Source organism: Microcebus murinus, chromosome 13 (genome assembly GCF_040939455.1).
Source record: "Microcebus murinus isolate Inina chromosome 13, M.murinus_Inina_mat1.0, whole genome shotgun sequence".
NCBI lineage: Eukaryota > Metazoa > Chordata > Mammalia > Primates > Cheirogaleidae > Microcebus > Microcebus murinus.
The window spans coordinates 81,826,380-81,846,883 of NC_134116.1; the positions used below are offsets into that span (position 1 = coordinate 81,826,380).

Sequence of the window (20,504 nt, forward strand, 5' to 3'; positions counted from 1 at the left end):
AACAGACCCAGAAAGGCTTCAGGTATTGGATTCTGCAGACCAAAATATACATAATATGGTTATTTTGTTTTAAGAAATAAAAAGCAAAGTTAAAAATATCTGAAGAGAACAGAAAACTATCTTTAAAATTACCAGATTTGGAAAAGCACAAAATAAAATTTATAGAAATGAGAACTATCACTGAAATTTAAAAAAACTTGGCTGATGGATTTAACAATGGATTAGACACAACTGCAAAGTGAACTAGGGAACTGGAATCAAGAGCTGAAGAAATTACTTACATAGGTCCAGAGAGACAGAGAGGTGCAAACTATGAAGGAAAGTGATTGAGGACACAGTTTGAAGTCTATGATATGTTTAATTAGTTAGAGTCCCAGAAAGAGAGAAGAAAAAATTGGGAAGAGGCAATATTTAAGGACATGACAGCTAAGAATTTGCCGAACACTGTCAGAAGACACCAACTCACAGATTCATAAAGCCCATTGAATCCAAGAAGCATAAATAAAATTGTAGACACAATATAATTAAGCTGACAAATGCCTGAGACAAAGAATTTTTTTAAATATCCTCTGATAAAGACTATCTGCCAAAAAATTATAATTAATTTTCTACTAATAAAAGCCAAAACAAAGTTGAATCATATCTTTAATGTGCTGGCAGGTGGGGGAGTCAATCTAGGACTCTATACCTAGCTAATGTATCTTTTAAAAATAAGGATGCAATAGACACTTCTGCGTATCAGTAAAAAATCTTAGAAATAAAAAAATATGCCATTTACAATAGCATTTTAAAAAATGAGGTGCCTATGAATAAGCCCGACGAAACATGAGCAAGACTTTTGCAGAGAAAATTATAAAACTTAAAGAGAGGCATTTTAAGAAGACCCAAACAAATGAAGAGATATGCAGTGTTCTTGGATTATAAGAAATATAGTAAAGGTATCACTTTCCCAAATGGAGTCAGTGTAAACTCAATGAAAATCCCAACAGGTTTTGTTTGTGTGTGCATGTGTATTTGTATGTGTCTATGTATATAAAATTTGAAAGGCTGATTCTAAAATGTGTATAGAATATCACAAGACCAAGAATAATGAAGCCACATTACCAAAAGGGCAATGTAGGAAGACTTATTATAAATCAACATTTCTTATGGTACTTTATTAATAAAGACAGTATGATATTTGCATATAAATAGAGATCAGATGCCAGGAGAAAATCCATGAATATAAGGACACTTCATTTTTGGCAGGGTGTGACTGATGAGTAGGGATGGACAGATTTTTAAATAAATGCTACTAGGACAATTTGGTATACATGGGAAAATGTGAATGAAATTGGATCTTTACCTTGTGCTATTCCTCAAAGTCAATTCCACATGGACTAAAGACATAATAAATGTAAGGGGAAAACTATAAAACTTTTATTTTTTATTTTTATTTTTATTTTTTTTTTATTTTTTACTCGTACCACCTCTATGGAAAAAACTTTTAGAAGGTAATATTTTATAATAGCTTTTTGCTCTAGGGTATATAAGGATTTGCTAAAAGTCCTTTGAAAGGCAGTAATCATAAAGGAAGATGTGCATAAATTAAGACTATACTAAAGATCTTCTGGCCATGAAAAGATACCATTAAAAAGTAGAAAGTTGATCCTTTTGTAGTTCATAAGCGTGATGATTGGGTTTTCACGCGCATGCGTGAGATGTGCCTCCCTCAAACCTTGTTACGACATCGGCACATTACCCGTCTGATGTGAAAAAAAAAAAAAAAAGTAGAAAGTTACACTACACCAAAAATTGGAAAATTTGAGGGGTATGTCTACCAGATTATATGACTCAGGGTAAAATATCCAAATAGGAATTACCCAGATATTTTAAACTTGGGAGGAAACATGTGTCATACTTATCTAATATCCAGATATTTTCTAAGGAATCTATAGATCTATTGCAGTTTCAGGAATTTCATAAAGTGAATTAGCTAGAATGGGCTGTGTTATAATGGAAAGAGACCACATGATGGCTCAAGAGAGCAGGTACTTATTTCTCATTCATCTAAGTATAAAAGGGAGATTTCTTAAATCATACTGAGCTTGTCCATCTGATGGCCCCCAAGACCGCCCTGGGGATTATCTGAACATTAGTCACACATGGTGTGAAAATTCAGGGAAGACCTTATAGGCATTTTTCTGTGGCCAGGCCCGGAAGTAATGTTCATCACTCTGTCCATATTCCCCTGGACAGAGCTCAGTGTCACATGGCCCTGCACACAACAATAGGACGCTGAGAAATGCAGGTTATGTGCATGTGCCAAAGAAAAGAGAATGGTTTTTGGAGATCAAATAGTCACTCTCTCCCATACGATATTTCTCCCGTGTGTGAATTCTCTGATGTCTGCTGAGGTTTGACTTCCGGCCAAAGGTTTTCCCACAGTCACTGCATACTCTCACCAGTGTATGGTGAGGACTGACTTATGGGAGAAAGTTCTTTTACATTCTTTACATTCATATGGTTTCTCATCTGTATGAATATCCTGATGCATCCTGAGGGTTGACTTCTGGAAAAAAGTTCTTCCACAATTACCACATTCATACGGTTTCTCACCAGTGTGAGTTCTTTGATGTCTGGTGAGGTCTGAATTATGGTAGAAAGTTTTTCTACATTCCTGACACTCATACGGTTTCTCACCTCTGTGAATACCCTGATGCACAGTGAGGTCTGACTTCCAGCCAAAGGTTTTCCCACATTCATTACATTCATAGTGTTTCTCACCAGTGAGAATGCTCTGATGTCAAGTGAGGGTCCACCTCCAGCCAAAGGTTTTCCTACATTCATAGTGTTTCTCACCAGTGAGAATGCTCTGATGTCTAGTGAGGGTCCACCTCCAGCCAAAGGTTTTCCTACATTCATAGTGTTTCTCACCGGTGTGAATGCTCTGATGTCTAGTGAGGGTCCACATCCGGTCAAAGGTTTTTCCACATTCTCTACATTCATAGGGTTTCTGACCACTGTGAGTTCTCTGATGTACCCTGAGATCTGATTTGCAGCAGTAAGTTTTTCTACATTCCTTACATTCATATGGTTTCTCACCAGTGTGAACATTCTGATGGTTCCTGAGGTGTGATTTCTGGCCAAACCATTTTTCCACATTCATTACATTCATTAGGGTTTTTTCTGTGTGTGAGTTCTCTGATGGACTGTGAGGACTGACTTCATACGGAATGTTCTCCAACATTTACTACACTTGTAGGGTTTTTTCCCCTGTGTGCCTTCTCTGACGTAGTGATACCTGACTTGTCACTGAAGGTTTTCCCACATTCATTCATGGTTTTCTGACCATCTTTCTTAATTTATCACATCCCACTTTTCTCACTCTCACACTGCAGTTAAATATTCCTCATGTTTTTTATTCAATCACTTAACAAATATGTTTCTTTTTCTCTCGAAGGGAAGAAAGAAGGCAACTGAGAACGTTAAGAATGTATATAACCTAGAAAAATATCTTAGAAGTGGAAGGTAGGCATTAGATTTTGGGTAAGAACATATTCAGAAAAACTAAGGTGGACATACACACGTAAGAGCCTTCATTATGCATAATAGAATGCACATGATTTGATGTGCACAGGCTAGGTATCCTCACGTTTGGGATATGCTGAAAAATTGGTCGGAACAGGTCAACACCACCACCATCTGCTGTCTGCTGCTCTTCTCAGTCTTCCTACCTTGTATGCAATGACTAACCTGGGAGTCTCAGTTTTGTGGGTTCTTCTCCCACGCATGGCTCTGCTCCTTGCTCCAACTTGAAGATTACTTCAGGTTTTGTAATGCAATGTCCTGTTAATGGGAAAAAATGTAGAACTTGGCCAAACTGCTACATCAGGTCTTTTGAAGAATGACAACAATTCAGTTTGAAGAGGTGTACTATACAATGCCAATATAAACTCTTCATTAAAGAGAGGTGAAACTCAACATTCTTCACGGACTGGAATCTTACATCCAAATACCTTAAACCTTATAACTGATTTCTAGATTTACCAACAGAGAAAAATGTGTTGCTACTTGGGGAAGTTCACTCACCCAAGGATACCAGGCTGTTGTAGGTGTCCAGCATCACATCCTTGTACAGGGTCCTTTGAGCATTGTCGCGCCCCCTCGCCAGCAAGGAAGACACGGCAATTGGAGTTCTTCTGACAGCGTTTTAATGGGGATTGCTTAGCTGGTTACACGCGGAAGACGCCGAGGCGTTCTCGGCGGCTGCTTATATAGACAGTAAATACACGGGGCATAACCTGATCGGTCAACACAGAACAGGAGAGGAGGCAAGGCTTTGCACATGCGCTGAACATCTGTTTGTCAGACGCACAGTAGGGTGTGACCGGGAAGCTGGCGCCATCTAGGAATGGCGTTGCCACCGCGCCCCACATCTCCCCCTATTTTATTAATTAAATGAGAACTGAGCAACCGTTCAGCACCGTCCTTCGACAGTACGATCAAGGATGCAGAGCCTCACTTCCACCAGCAACCACCTTACCTCGTGCAATGAGCAAAACTCGGAGGTGTGCAAAGGCTGGCTGTGGGATTGGAGACATGCCTTATCTGGTGCAATGGGAGAGATCCCTCAGAGTGCAAAGGCCATGTCTGCTAAAATACCTGGGGGTAGGAGCGGGTGCAACCCAAAACTAGGCTAACCTTTTAGCATGGTCAACCACACCTGTGTAGACTGTCCCAGTTCAAGCGCAGCAAATGCCTGTGCCAATACCACATGGTCCCTCCGTCTCTGGGCCTGCAGCCTACAGATGGCCCACAGCCCGCCGCCAGCCGCAGCAAGCAGCAAGACGGCCGTGGCTGCAAGACCGAAACAGAGTCATAGAGCTAGGAGCTTCAACAGGAACAGGAATGTATCTAGGCAAGCGGGTAACAATGGCAGAGGGGTGAGACGTGGCATTCTAACACAATGTATAATTGCACGTATTAGAGGAACAGTTCACATGTGTACCAGAGGGTTTTTCCGTGGATACCACCCAGATAAACTGGGGCCAAACACAGACAGGTGTAGGGGCAAAGGTCACGTTTCGCCCTCCCGCAATCACCCTCACAGAACCTTCAAAAGAGTCGCTAAGATTCCATGCGAAACTAGCATTCCCTGCCATACCCCCAGCCACTATGGACAGGGGAGCCAAGTCTGTGCAGCTTCCGTTAACCCCACACAAAACACAAAGTCCCCTTCAAGGAGAAGGATCTATTTCCCTCCAGTTTACTACTCTGCGTGTCTAACGGCAGGTACGCAGTGCCCAGGGAAACATTAGTAGAAGAGAGGCGGGGGAAAATTGGTGAGTTATGTGTCGCAGGCATCGGCAGGGGAAGTACTGACAGGATCCCCCAGCGTGGCTCCGCTGCCATCCTCGCGATCATCCATACTGTCGTCAGGAGGAGTAGCCAGCACGACTTCATGCTGCTCCAGAGGCTGCTGCACCGTTCTAGTCAGCCGCGTGGGCACCCAGATGGGATTGTCCTGGTCCTGTGGAAAAATACAAATAGCTCCCCTGGATCTCATTATCACTGGATCCGGGCCTTTCCATAGATTAGACAACACATCTTTCCACTTCACTAATTCTTTCTGTGGCGGAGCAGGCGTGACATGCCTGTCTGCTGCCGAACGTCCCTTGACATCTAAATTTAAAAAATTTAAAGTAAAGAGAGCAAAGGAGAGGCGTCCTTTGGGTGATAGCCCTAGCTGTAGGGCATCTCCCCCTTTTTGTTTTTGTAAGTACATTTTGAGCGTGCCTTGCGCTTGAGGGTTGTAGGGAAGACCTGTACGGTGCTCTACACCCAAGCGAGTGCAAAACTGCTGAAAAGATTTTGAGGTATAAGCCAGGCCATTATCTGTCTTAATAGCCCGGGGCTTGCCCCAGGCTGCCCAAGCTTCTAGGCAGTGAGTGATAACGTAACTTGCCTTTTCTCCAGCCAGAGGCGTGGCATGAAGGACGCCTGAGCACGTGTCTACAGACACGTGAACATATTGAAGCTTCCAAAAGATGGGACATGAGTTACATCCATTTGCCACAGATGTAGAGGACGCAAACCCCTGGGATTCACGCCCGTGGGAATAACAGTGCGGAAAGGGGCACAATTTGGGCATTGCAGCACAATCTCACGAGCATCTGCACACGTGATGTTGAACTTAAGTTGTAAGGTTTCAGCTGGCACATGATAAAGTTTATGAAAGTCTATGGTGGCGGCGTGGCCATCAGACACCCAGAGGGTGCGAGTGGCGTGATCAGCCATAGCATTTCCCACAGCCATAGGTCCAGGTAACAAGGAATGAGCTCTGATATGCTGAATGGAAAATGGGTTCCTTCTGTTCTGAATAGTATTCCTAATTTCTGTAAATACAGAAAAGACAGTACTCTTGGCAAGAATGTGAAAGGAGTTCTCTAACTGTTTAACTGCGTTGACCACATAAAAGGAGTCTGAGATGATAGGTTGATAGGTTCAGTGATGGTACTGAGAACCAGACCGACTACGGCACACTCTACTAGCTGAGGAGAAGAATAGTTAAACTGTTTGGTATACACCTTGTCCTGAATGACATAGCTCCCAATACCTGTCTTAGAGCCATCGGTATACACATCTAAGGCATCAACCAAAGGTTGCAGCGAAGTTACTCTTGGGAAAATAAGCTCGTTCCTCATTGCAAACTGCAGCAAGGCATGTCTGGGATAATGGTTATCAATGCTCCCCGGGAAGGTGCATCTCAATATGGCCCATGCATCAAGAGTGGCACATAAGGTGTTCACCTGATTGGCAGTATATGGACAAATCAGGCTATCAGGGTGACGCCCAAAATGGGATACAGCCAAACTAACACCCTTTAAAGCTATCTCGGCCACACAGGTAGGATAGTGGCCAATCACCTTTTTTGGAGAGGCTTGAGGATGCACCCATAAAAGGGGGCCATCTTGCCAAAGCACTGCCGTAGGGAGCGTAGGAGAAGGGAGTACACAGAGGGAGAAAGGATCGTGGTGCTGAATGCGCACCAGTTGCGCCTTCTGAATGGCTTCTTCTACCTTATGAAGAGCCTTAAGGGCCTCAGGAGTCAAAGTTCTAGGGGACGTAATGTGTGAGTCTCCCTCTAGAATCTGAAATAATGGCTTCAGTTCTGCTGTGGTAAGACATAGGAAAGGTCGAAGCCAATTGATATCTCCTAGCAGCTTTTGGAAATCATTTAATGTTTTTAAGGCATCTCTTCGGATGGACAGTCTTTGGGGTACGATTTTGTCAGGGAGAATGCTACTACCAAGAAACGCGCCCACTTCTCCCTCTTGCACCTTCTCAGGGGCGACCAGCAAGCCCTTTTCCCTTAAGTGAGCCTGAAGGGATGCATAAGCCTGGTGAAGTACGCCATCATCACAATGACACAAGAGAATATCATCCATATAGTGTATAATTTTTACCTTTGAAAACTTCTGCCTAACCGGCTGGATAGCCGAGGCCACATAAAGTTGGCACATAGTGGGACTATTAGCCATGCCCTGAGGTAAAACCTGCCATTGATATCTTGCATCAGGCTGCTCATGGTTTATGGAAGGAAGCGTGAATGCAAATCTGCTTTTATCTTGTGGGTGCAGGGGAATAGAGAAAAAACAGTCTTTGATGTCCAAGATAATTAGACTCCAATGTTTAGGCAAAGCAGTCCTCTTTGAACAGGCCCCATAAGCTGCATCTGGGCATTAATTGCTCTAAGGTCATGCAACAGTCTCCATTTACCAGACCTTTTCTTAATCACAAAAATAGGGGTATTCCAGGGAGATTGAGAGGGCTCAAGATGCCCAAGAGTAAGTTGTTCTTGCACTAGGTTATGGGCAGCGAGTAACTTTTTAGAGGGTAAGGGCCACTGAGGTACCCACACTGGCTCCTCTGTTTTCCAGGGTATGGGCAGAGGATCCCCAGTGGCCCCTAAGAAAAACCCAGCCCGTGCCTTAAGGCCCGCGGCATGGGTTCTATAGGTTCAACTCTACCCTGCAAATTCTTTCCAAGACCTTTACCTGGGACGCAGCCCATGCTCTTCATCAGCTTTTGACTTTGAACAGAATAGTCATTGGTCAATTTGAAGTCCAATTGCCGTAGCAAATCTCTACCCCAAAGGTTCACAGGCAGAGGTAGGACATAAGGTTGAAAACTGCCCTCTCTACCCTCATTATCCTTCCATCTCCGTGTCTGGGCGCTGATCACTGGAGAGGATGCATATCCCAATCCCTGCAAAGTTTGAGCCGACGGGGCCAATGGCCACGTTTTTGGCCACCAGCGTTTAGAAATTATACTAGTGTCAGCTCCTGTATCCAGGAGGCCTGTAAATGTCTTTCCCTGTATGGTTAAGTCTATAGTAGGGCGTTCATCTAAATTCAATGACAAATACGCACAGTTTCCTCCAGAGGAACCAAAACCTTTTTCTCCTCTAGTTTCTTGTTTACTAGGGAATAAAGAATGGAGGCTAGGTAAAATTAGCAACTGTGCTAACCGGTCTCCTGGATATATGGGAACTATGCCTCTAGTTGAAGAGCAAAGAATCTTCACTTGTCCCTCAAAATCTGAATCAATAACCCCTGGGTGAACTATCAGTCCCTGCAAAGTTGAGGAGGACCTCCCAAGGACAAGTCCTACAGTATGTTCAGGCAACGGCCCCTTGAAATCAGATGGGACCGGTTGGCACCCCATGAGAGGAGTTAACACTGTTGTGGTGGTGGCACAGAGGTCCAGTCCTGCGGAACCTTTAGTGGCTCTCCTCGGCTCCCCGGAGGTGCCAGCGATGGCACCGGAGTGCTCTGCATAACCCCATATATTTGAGGGCCCTGAGGTCGAGGGCCCCGATTCCCGTTTTTTGTTGGTCCTGTTCTTTTAGTGAACGGTTGATTGGTCTTCCTTTAATATCCTTGGTGGATCTACACTCACTGGCCCAATGTCTTCCTTTTTGACAAGTAGGGCATATCCCCGGCACCTTAGGCTGAGGGCGCTCCTGCTTGGGCAATCTGCACTGCCTCTTAAGGTGACCGGGTTTTTCACAATTGTAGCAGGTCATATCCTTGCCCTTTTGAGCGGCTAGCACAGCAGCTGCTAACCCACTGTTGGTCAGGGGGCCTCCTATCTCCCTGCAGGCCTTCAGCCATGCATTAAGGCCTTTGTTCTTCCAGGGAGCAATTGCATTACGGCATTCCGTAGTGCACTGCTCAAATGCTAGTTGCTCTATCAGGGGCATTGCCGTCTCCAGATCCCCAAATACCTTCCCTGCTGCCTCCACTAACCTTGCCACAGAATCTGAGAAGGGCTCAGTAGGCCCTTGTATAACCTTTGTTAAATTTCCTCTTACCTCTCCCCTGTTTGGTAAACTTTTCCATGCCTTTATTGCTATGCTGTTAATCTGAGCGTACACCTGTGGGGGAAAGTTGGTCTGATTAAGCAGCCATTGTCCCTGCCCTGTGAGCATGTCATAGTTCCAGGCAGCCTGCCCCTGCTGTGCGTTTGCTCTGGCTTGGTTCATACAACCTTCCTGAAAAATTGATTTCCAGTCTAGATACTGACCAGTAGTCAAGCAGGCCCTTGTTGTATTACTCCAGTCATCAGGGGTCATAGCTAAGTTACCAAGCCTCTCCACTTGGGCTATGGTGAAAGACGCCGTAACCCCCCAGGACCGCACCGACTCAGCAAGGTCTTTCAATTGTTTGTGCTGGAGAGGCTCATGATACCGTTGCTGATTGTTGTTCTCGAAAACAGGGAATGAGAGAAACATTTTCCTCATATCGCGGGGCCTGATAAACGAGCTCCCGCTGACTTGTTTGGGTCTGGCTCCTCCCTGCTCTCTCAGAGGAGGGGCGGTAGGGGCAGTAAAAGCAGCGTCACTGTAGGGCGGCGGCCGATATCGCCCCGCCTCATACTTTGCCACTTCCTCTTCCAAAGTAGCTTCCTCCTCTGAATCTAGCTCCTCCCCCGCCTCCTCCCCTGAACTTGAGGAAGTAAGAGAAGAGGAAGAAGAGGAATCATCCTCAGAAATATCTAATTTCTTAAATTCTGACAGAAAAAGGCTTTCTCCCCTGTCTTCTGTCCTGTCCTTTCCTTTGTTATTTTTATTCTTGGTACCTTTACATTTCTTTCTCTCCCTTTTCTTTTTTCCAGGCCTTCTCCCTTTGTCTGACTCTGAGGTACTGTCTTGATGGTCAGAGAGCACCTTTTGCCCTGCCTGTAAAACGAAAGCAGGGAGCTCACGGGCTCTCAATAACAGCCTACCTTGGTCAGCAAAGGTCCGAATTCGGTTCCGTCCCACGCGTCAGTTCTGAACTCACCTCTATCGAGGTCGTCTCCGCTGGTGCTTCAAAGTTGTTTCGGTTCCCGGGTTTCGGCACCACTTGTCGCGCCCGCCTCGCCAGCAAGGAAGACGCGGCAACCGGAGTTCTGACAGCGCTTTAATGGGGATTGCTTAACTGGTTACATGCGGAAGACGCCGAGGCGTTCTCGGCGGCTGCTTATATAGACAGTAAGTACACGGGGCATAACCTGATTGGTCAACACAGAACAGGAGAGGAGGCAAGGCTTTGCACATGCGCTGAACATCTGTTTGTCAGACGCACAGTAGGGTGTGACCGGGAAGCTGGCGCCATCTAGGAATGGCGTTGCCACCGCGCCCCACAACAAATGACTAGTGTGTATTAAAAAATGTTCACATTTATGTGGACAAAGACTTCTTGAGTAATATCCTCAAAGCAAAGGCAACCAAAACAATATTGGACAAATGGGATCACATCAAGGTAAAAAGCTTCTACACAGCAAAGGAAACAATCAACAAAAAGACAACCGACAGAATGGGAGAAAATATTTGCAGACTACTCATATGACAAGGGATTAACAACTAGGATATATAAAAAGCTCAAACAACTCATAGGAATATTAATATATCAAATAATCTGATTACAAATGAACAAAGAATTGGAATACACATTTGTCAAAAGAGGACATACAAATGATCAACAGGTATATGAAAAAGTGCTCAACATCAATAGTCATCAGAGAAATACAAACCAAAATTACAATGATATGTCATCTCACCCAGGTTAAAATGGCTTTTATCAAAAAGACAGGCAATAACGAATGCTGGTGAGGATGTGGGGAAAGGGGAACCTCATAGTACTGTTATTGGGAATGGAAATTAGTGCAACCACCATGAAGAACAGTATGGAGCTTCCTCATAAAACTAAATATAAAACTACCAGATGCCCCAGCAATGCCCTATATCCAAAAGAATGGAATTCAGTATATCAAAAAGATATCTGTATTCCCATGTTTATTACAGCCCTATTCACAATAACCAAGATTTGGAATCAACCTAAGTGTCCATAAATGGATGAACAGATAAAGTTATTGTGGTACATACACCCAATGGAATACTAACATGGCCATAAAAAAGAATGAAATCCTGCCATTTGAAACAACATGGGTGGAACAGGAGAACATTATGTTAAATGAAATAAGCCAAGCACAGAAAGACAAATCTCACATGTTCTCACTTATATGTAGTAGCTAAATATAAAAACAATTGATCTCATGGAGACAGAGAGTAGAATGATGGTTACCAGAGGCTTTGAAGGATAGCACGGAGGTGGGGATGAAGTGAGGATGGTTAAATAGGTGCAAAATTATGGTTAGATGGTTAGATAGAATGAACATTATTTTATAGCACAACAAAGTGGCTATGATTAACAATTGAGATGACCTGAAGGTCTTATAATCTACCTATACCAACATGCCAACTTTATGTTATTTATGTACATTTTCCTGAAGCTGAGTTTTACTAATTTCTACTTTTCCATTTTAATTCATGAACCCCATGCAGCTCATAACAGACAATGTAAACATGGTGAAAAATAAATAAGCAAGCAACTTACTGGAGATTTATTCATTTTTTCTTGCTCTTGGAAACACACAGAGGATTCTGGAAGTGTTGCTAAGAGAGAAGGCAAACGGACTGGAGTCATGAGAGAGCTGGCATGATTTGGTCCTAAATTGTCCTGTTCAAAACACTCTGCAATCTTCTGGACTGTGTTTTTTTCAGACATTTATTCACACATTCATTTATTCTTCTAGCACATCTTAACTGATAAATTTTAAGCAGTGATAATTTTGAACTTGTACTAATAGCAATGATTAAAATAATGTCCCTTTCTCATAGAGTTTACATTCTGATGAGAGAAAAAAAGAACATCATCTAAAGTAGTTGGATAAGAATTATGAAGAATATTTAACAAGAGTGACTTTGATAGAGAAAAATGGGATATGATAAATAGGATGGTCAGAAAAAGTGGTTGGATGGGGAATATTAAGTACTTGCATTGGATAGCTTTAATTTTAAGTAACTCTTTTTCAATTTTGGCATAAAATACATAGGTGCATATCCAATGTAGATTTGAGTCTTGACATGTATATCATAAATTGATAGTTTAAAGCTGACTTTTGAGGTTTTATTCATAAAGGAGAGCACTTAGAGAATTCACAAGAAATTGAGAAAAGAACTCCAGAAGTGAGCTTTGTGTACCACAACATGAGAAGTCGTGAAAGGGAGAAGGACCCAGCTTAGGAACATGGAAAGGAGTGGACATAGACTTGAGGAGAGGTAGGAGATTCTCAGTTTCAAGACCAAGGGAACTAAGGATTTCAGGGTGAAGGGTCAGATTTCCTGAGTATAGGAAAGTTATCATTTTCCACTTCTATTTGTGGAAATTATTGTAAAATGACAGAATGAGAAATATATAGGAGACTTTGTTTTCAATGAAAATAGGAGACAGCTGAACTTCCAATGCACAAAATAAAAGCCTTTAAGAACAGTAATTTAACAGGAATTGGAGGGAAGAATACCAGAGTATTGGTTTGAGTAGAAGCCCAAAATAAACATTCCAGAGATAATGGGCACAACCTTCATAGTCAAAGGAAATCCTTTAGAGTGGCAGGGAGGGGTTGGCCAGTGTGGTCCACTAGAGATTCCTGTGCCACTTAGGGCTCTCTGAAGTAGAGGAAGTCATATTAAATTAGGAATTTGCAAGAAGCTTTCTTCATTTAGCCTGTGCATGAAGAGAGTTTGTATTTAAAAACTGCCCAGGAACCTATAGTCATTTTCTAGGGAAGAGTTAACACTAAACAAATATGTATGCAAATCCAGTCCCCAAGCCTTATTCCTGCTTATGTCACAGACAAATGGCCCTCTCTCTTACACCTGCAAACAGTTAATCCAGAAAAACCTTGCTATCTTCAAAGCTGAATACTGAGAAAAATATCAGTATGAGATAGCCACCATTGTTCTAAGAATAAAATAGAGAAAAAGAATAGAAAATGCAAATGGCAGCTGACAAGCACTTAGATCCAAACTACAGCCAGGCAGTAGGTGAATATTTTTACTAAATATTTCTTCACGAATTAACAAGGAAAAACACTGAAGCAATGGAAAGCACTATTTAACATAAGAAAAGACACTAATGTAATTTATTATGTTAAGTCTATAGGAAAAAAAATCATAGTTTAAAACTAAGACTGATTTTTTTTTTTTTTTTTTTTTTGAGACAGAGTCTTGCTTTGTTGCCTGGGCTAAAGTGTCATGGCATCAGCCTAGCTCACAGCAACCTCTAACTCCTGGGCTCAAGCAATCCTTCTGCCTCAGCCTCCCAGGTAGCTGGGACTATAGGCATTCGCCACCATGCCCAGCTAATTTTTTCTATATATTTTTAGTTGTCCAATTAATCTCTTTCTACTTTTAGTAGAGATGAGGTCTCACTCTTGCTCATGCTGGTTTCGAACTCCTGACATTAGGCGATCCTCCCACCTCGGCCTCCCAGAGTGCTAGGATTACAGGCGTGAGCCACCACGCCCGGCCTCCAAGACTGATTTTTATGAAATCTTATGCCACTAAGATAGGGCAAGCTTCTTTAACTTTGCATGAATATTGCATAAGAAAAGCTTATGTGTGGTTCATGGATATGTTTATTTTTTCTCATTTCAGATGTCCGGACAATTGACAACCTGATGAGGAAGAGCCATGAAAGTCACAGTAGACCTTGTGGCAAGTTGTAATCACCAACAGCAACACATTAACTAAGGAGAGAGTTGAATTAGGAAAAATGTGTCACTTGAGCCCAAATTATGTACCCAAACCAATGATAAATAATGGAAACTATTCAGCAGTGAGGCTTGAGAATTTCAATGCATGTCAGAACATGCTTCACCGTAATGATCCTGATATAGTGAAGGCTGGAAAGAAACCCAACAGCTTATGATATAACTGGGAGACCCTCAGAGGAAACAAGGATCTTAGCAGCACAAAACTGAAGATGGGCAGGAACATTTTGAGTAGAATGGACAAGGGAAAGCCTTGAGCACTGGCAACATTCCTAACACGTAAGACGTAAGAGCATGTATATGGGGCAGACGTCATGCAGATGTAATGAATGTGGAAAAGCCCGTGCTAAGTCAGCTCACTCAGCTCACATTGCTCAAGACATACATAGGGAGGAAAACTTTTGAATGTCATGCATGTGGGAAAACTTTCTCTAGAAGTCTAACCTCGTTAGACATAAAAAAAAAAATACAAGAGACAAACTTTATAAGTGTAGTGAATATCAGAAAAACTTTGAAATCAGACCTTGTAATACATTTGAGAATACATACAAGGAGGAAGCCTTTTACATGTAGTGAATGTGATAAATCCCATATTCAGAAATCAGAACTCAGGAGGCATCAGAGAATCCACACAGGTAAAAAACAACATGGATGTTAGAAATGTTGAAAAACCTTTTCCCAGAAGCCAACCCATATTGTACATTACAGAATCCACACAGGAGAGAAACCCTATGAACATAACGAATATGAGAAAATGTTCTGTGACAAATCAGGTTTCACTAGACACCAGAGAATTCACACTGGGGAAAAACCCTATGAATGGCGTAAATGTTGGAGAACATTTTACTTGATGTCATCCCTCAATATGCATCAGAGCATCAGAGAACTTGCTCAGGGGAATGTACCCCTATGAATGTAGTGAATGTGGAAAATCCTTTGGCTGGAAGGCATCCATCAAGAATCATAAGGGCACTCCTACAGGTGAGAAACCATATGAGTGTAAAGAATATAGGAAAACCTTCTACTCTAATTCAGACCTCACTAAACATCACAGGACTCACCCTGGTGCGAAACCCTATGAATGTAATGAATGTGGGAAAACCTTTGGCCAGAAGTCAAACCTGAGCAGACATCACAGAATTCATGCAAGGGAGAAAACTTTTATGGGATAGACTATTAGAGACATTCTTCTCTTTTCTCTCAGACACAAACGTGGCCTACATTTCTCAGCCTTTTGTTACAGTGGGCAAGAACCCTACTTCCAGGCCTGGCAATAAAAAAAAAGGCTACATGGTCTTTGGTTTCTCATGCCTTGTGAGACTTATGTTCAGATGACCCCGAGGGTGGCATTAAGAGCCATCAGTGGAAGAGCTTGCTGTGGTTTAAGAAAGAAGTTGATAGGAGAGCAGATACCTTCCCACTGCTACCCTAAGATGACTCCCCTTTTTACATTCTATGAATGAGAAGTAAATATCTGCTCTGTTGAGCCATTGTGTGTGTGTGTGTGATCTCTTTGCATTACAACCCACGCAGTGTACTGCAGCTAATCTACTTTATGAACTTCCTGGAATAAATTTTATATATAACAATTTACACAGGAGACAAACTTGCATCTCCACCTTTTAGTCCCACATCAGTTTATTACAAAGCCAGAGAGAGAAACAATGCAACATACTGGAATTGCATTATCAGTCAAGCACATCTGACTGAGCACTGAGAATAAAGTAAGTGTTTATAAACATCTTTATTTTTTTTTATTTTATTTTATTTTTTTTTTTTTTGAGACAGAGTCTCACTTTGTTGTCCAGGCTAGAGTGAGTGCCGTGGCATCAGCCTAGCTCACAGCAACCTCAATCTCCTGGGCTTGAGTGATCCTTCTGCCTCAGCCTCCCGACTAGCTGGGACTACAGGCATGCGCCACCATGCCCGGCTAATTTTTTTATATATATATCAGTTGGCCAATTAATTTCTTTCTATTTATAGTAGAGACGGGGTCTCGCTCTTGCTCAGGCTGGTTTTGAACTCCTGACCTTGAGCAATCCGCCCGCCTCGGCCTCCCAAGAGCTAGGATTACAGGCGTGAGCCACAGCGCCCGGCCTATAAACATCTTTAATTCGTTAAACCTTACCCCAAAACTTCCAACTTTATCAGGGCATTTTAAATAATGGGAAAACTATTCATTTTTATAATATGGATACAGATTTTGAAGTGTTAAATGTGCTATTAAAATAATTTAATCTATTTGACTATATACCAGTCATTAAATATGCATGGAAATATCATCTGTCAGGGGACAATAATCTATGTCTGTGCACAATGTTAGTTGTTACTGGAGGTTGAATTGGATGCTGGTTAAGCAGCCCACAAGTCACAGAATAGGCCCCCCCCCAAGTCTGTAGGGTACATGTTTGTAAGTATTTCTATGCTAAAAGACATGTTTTTACTTAACATACACTTAGCATAATAAATACTATGACTTAGTCTTTTCCACATGAAATTCCACTCTAGCCTCTTTATAATTTGCAAAATATATTGATTCTAAAGTATTTTATTACATGCTTTTTTTCCCTGCTTTTCTAGTGTATGTAAATTTGTGTGATCATTACTACCAAAGTGTTCTTAAATAAAGAAGATAATTTTTTTTAAAGTTTGAAGCTAAACAGAGTCAGCCAGTGGGAAAAATAGAAACACTGCCATAAACACGCACAGATCAGGCATGTAATGGTCAAGTTTAATTCTAAATTTATTTAAACAGTTGTAGATACTAGTACTCATTTAACTGTACTCAGTGTAAAGCAGTCTGTAAAAGGAAATTTTTCCCATTTCTCCTGTTCATTATTCCTTTAAATGTGGCAGCAGTGTAGGTGTGAGTACCTGCACCAAGTGCAGTGTAACTGCACAATCTGTTCGCATTTGCAGTGATGGAGTGCCACAGCATGCCTTGCCAATAGGGGCCACACAGCTAATCCCGCTCCACTTGTTGTGTGTGTCACTTTTGACTGTAGTAACCTCTGGGCTTCCTTTCCTTCACCTTCAAAGTGGACTAATAGTAGAACCTACCTCAAGGGGTCACTGTTACTTTATTAGGTTAGTAAAGTGCATTGGGTATTACCCAGAATCTAACAAAATGATATATAATCCATAGCTGTGATGGTAATGGCTATTATAATTTGTGAAATTACTTTGTAATAAACTGCTAAGAGGCACTAATGGACTGTTGTTTTGCTATACAAAAATGATCTTCAACTTTTTGGCAACATCTTGATTAGATTTGTTACCCACTCATAGATAAAGTTATTTGGCAGGGTTATCTTGGTTCATATTTTTATAATTCCCTAAAACTAATCATTTAATAATAATTGTGTGCTTAGCCGGGCGCGGTGGCTCACGCCTGTAATCCTAGCACTCTGGGAGGCTGAGGCGGGCGGATTGCTCGAGGTTGGGAGTTCGAAACCATCCTGAGCGAGACCCCGTCTCTACTAAAAATAGAAAGAAATTAATTGACCAACTAAAAATATATATATACAAAAAAAAAAAAATTAGCCGGGCATGGTGGTGCATGCCTGTAGTCCCAGCTACTTGGGAGGCTGAGGCAGGAGGATCGCTTGAGCCCAGGAGTTTGAGGTTGCTGTGAGCTAGGCTGACGCCACGGCACTCACTCTAGCCGGGGCAACAAAAGTGAGACTCTGTCTCAAAAAAAAAAAAAAAAATTGTGTGCTTAAATTTGACCCACCTCTGTCCAGGGACATACTGGAAGGTTTCTTTAGCTGGGCGTGGTGGCACATGCCTGTAGTCCCAGCTACTCAGGAGGCTGGGGACAGGAGGATCTGCATGAGCCCAGGAGTTTGAGGTTGCTGTGAGCTATAATGACGCCACTGCACTGTTGCCCAGGCAACACAGCGAGACCCTGTCTCAAGGAAATAGAAGGATTCTGTGGCATATCTGAAAGTTTCCTTAAAGGAGAAGACACAGAAATGACAGCTTTTCTGCAAAAGAATATTGATCTTTGCTGACATGTTCCCTCCTTATGCATTGTGTCTTGTGTTAGAGAATGAGAAGGACAAGGCTAATTCTGTAGATACAGTCTGAATAATGACATAAAGGGTGACTGAAATAGCTTAACCAGAACCTGCTATGTTTGGGACATTTATGCAGAGGATTGTATTTTGTATAGCTTTTCAAATATGCTCTAGTTGATTTTATATTGTTTTTCTAGTCTCTATTTCATTGATTTGTGTTCTAATATGTCATTTCCTTTTGCTAAATTGTGCATAGTATTTGTTTTTTTAGTTACTTCAGGTATAAAGTAAAGATTTTTCTATGTAGGGATTTTTTTGTTTGTTTTTTGAGATAGAGTCGCACTCTGTTGCTTGGGCTAGAGTGCCATGGCATCAGCTTAGCTCACAGCAACCTCTAACTCCTGGGCTCAAGTGATCCTTCTGCCTCAGCCTCCCGAGTAGCTGGGACTACAAGCATGTGCCCCCATGCCTGGCTAATTTTTTCTATATATTTTTAGTTGTCCAATTAATTTCTTTCTATTTTTAGTAGACACAGGTCGCCCTCTTGCTCAGGCTGGTTTTGAACTCCTGACCTTGAGCAATCCGCCCACCCCGGCCTCCCAGAGAGCTGGGATTACAGGTGTGAGCCACGGCGCTCGGCCGCAAGAATTTTTTTTTAAGTACATCAACTCAGAGAATGGCAAAAACCAAGAGGGCAGAATGAAGAGATACTAGGCATCTCCCCTAGGGAATAGGACTTGATTTTAATCTAAAAATGGAAGCAGCTGCCCTTTGGGAATAAGCAACTGCTTAGACTAATACCTGCAGAGGGCCTCCTGCCCCCAACCATCCCTGTCTAAAGGGAAGTTCCCATTGTGTTTATGTCAGTCTCCTCACTGTGTGCTGGGTGTATGTGGAAAGGCAGATGACAGGCCACCAGGAACTGATTTGGTTGGCCTTTCAGCCAGTGACATAACAGGAAAAGATTTCTGGGTTGACTGAGAGGGACAAAGTAAAATTTGCATGTGGGAGAAATGGGAATAATTTGTGACTACATAAAAACTGTTATTTATTAAAGTTTTGCACTGATGCAAATATTACTATTCCTCTTAGTGAAAGTTGGAGTCTAATTTCCCTCCCTTGAATTGGAATTGGTCTTAGTGAAGGCCTTCATGAAGAGAATGTAGTGGAAGAGAAGTGCTGGGACTTCTGAGGGCAATTGGTAAGCCTGGCACTTCTCCCTGGGTCTCTTGGACAGTTGCCCTAAAAGAATGCGGACAATCCTAACTACCCTGAGATGTCCAAAGTAAAAGAAAGCCCAACCTAGCCAAAAAGAGCTGAATGCCTGTCCAATGACCCCAGACATGAGTGTCCTTCCAGCTGACAAATATAGACATCACGTAGTGAACAACACTGCCCTGACATCATAAAACAGTTGATCTACACATCCTGGTCCAGGTTCCTAACTCAAACAATTGTGACATGTAATGAGAATTCTGGCCAGGTGCGGTGACTTCCACCTGTAATCTTAACATTTTGGGAGGCTGAGGCCAGGAGTCTGCTCATTACAGACACATGACTATGAGCAACACCTCATATGTACAAAAACTAGAAAAATTAGGCCTGATGGTGTGTGCTGGTAGTCTCAGCTACTTGGGAGGCTGAATCAGGACCATCCTTTAGCCCATGAGTACAAGACCAACCTGGGCAACATAGTGAGACCCCAGTCGCTAAAATTAAAAAAGAAATAAGGCCGGGCGCGGTGGCTCACGCCTGTAATCCTAGCTCTTGGGAGGCCGAGGCAGGCGGATTGCTCAAGGTCAGGAGTTCAAAACCAGCCTGAGCAAGAGCGAGACCCCGTCTCTACTATAAATAGAAAGAAATTAATTGGCCAACTGATATATATATAAAAAAATTAGCCGGGCATGGTGGCGCATGCCTGTAGTCCCAGCTAGTCGGGAGGCTGAGGCAGAAGGATCGCTCGAGCCCAGGAGTTTGAGGTTGCTGTGAGCCAGGCTGACGCCACGGCACTCACTCTAGCCTGGACAACAAACCGAGACTCTGTCTCAAAAAAAAAAAAAAAAAAAAAAAAAAAAGAAAGAAAATTACATAAAATGATGACTCAATATCTTGAGTTTGTAACATATATACAAGTAATAAATATATAAATATTAATATCAAAGAAAGGAAAAAGAGGAATGTTACATAGGATTAACATTTCTGTATCTTATTAGTATTAACATCTGGGGCATATCACCATTAGATAAAATGCATATGTTAAATCCTAGAGCAACTAACAATGAAATAAGTAAAAAAATACAAGGAAAAAGTCACAGAGAAATTAAAATATAAGATGGAAAATAT

General features: G+C 42.2%; 2 protein-coding genes and 1 non-coding gene across 3 annotated transcripts in view; 1 reads left to right on the forward strand and 2 right to left on the reverse strand.

Annotated features, from left to right (window-relative positions):
* Nucleotides 1-1,647: 1,647 nt before the first annotated feature.
* On the forward strand, nucleotides 1,648-1,751 carry LOC142875349 (small nucleolar RNA U13). Its single transcript, XR_012922731.1, has one exon. It is a non-coding gene; the product is annotated as a small nucleolar RNA U13 (small nucleolar RNA).
* Nucleotides 1,752-2,181: 430 nt separating this feature from the next.
* Nucleotides 2,182-9,203, reverse strand: LOC142874850 (zinc finger protein 39-like). The gene is made up of 3 exons (XM_076009394.1): nucleotides 9,199-9,203; nucleotides 4,072-4,181; nucleotides 2,182-3,828 (listed from the first exon to the last, which is right to left on the reverse strand). Exons 1-3 carry the CDS (start codon nucleotides 9,201-9,203, stop codon nucleotides 3,731-3,733), a joined length of 213 nt encoding a protein of 70 aa, XP_075865509.1. The 3' UTR covers nucleotides 2,182-3,730.
* Nucleotides 5,219-20,504, reverse strand: part of LOC105878839 (zinc finger protein 716-like) — a 53,108-nt gene continuing 37,822 nt past the window's right edge. The window contains exons 5-7 of the mRNA XM_076009573.1: nucleotides 11,925-11,983; nucleotides 10,329-10,446; nucleotides 5,219-5,512 (exon numbers count right to left, since the gene is read on the reverse strand). Coding sequence (XP_075865688.1) covers nucleotides 10,357-10,446; nucleotides 11,925-11,983 — 149 coding nt within the window. The 3' untranslated portion in view covers nucleotides 5,219-5,512; nucleotides 10,329-10,356. The remainder of the gene's footprint in view (nucleotides 5,513-10,328; nucleotides 10,447-11,924; nucleotides 11,984-20,504) is intronic.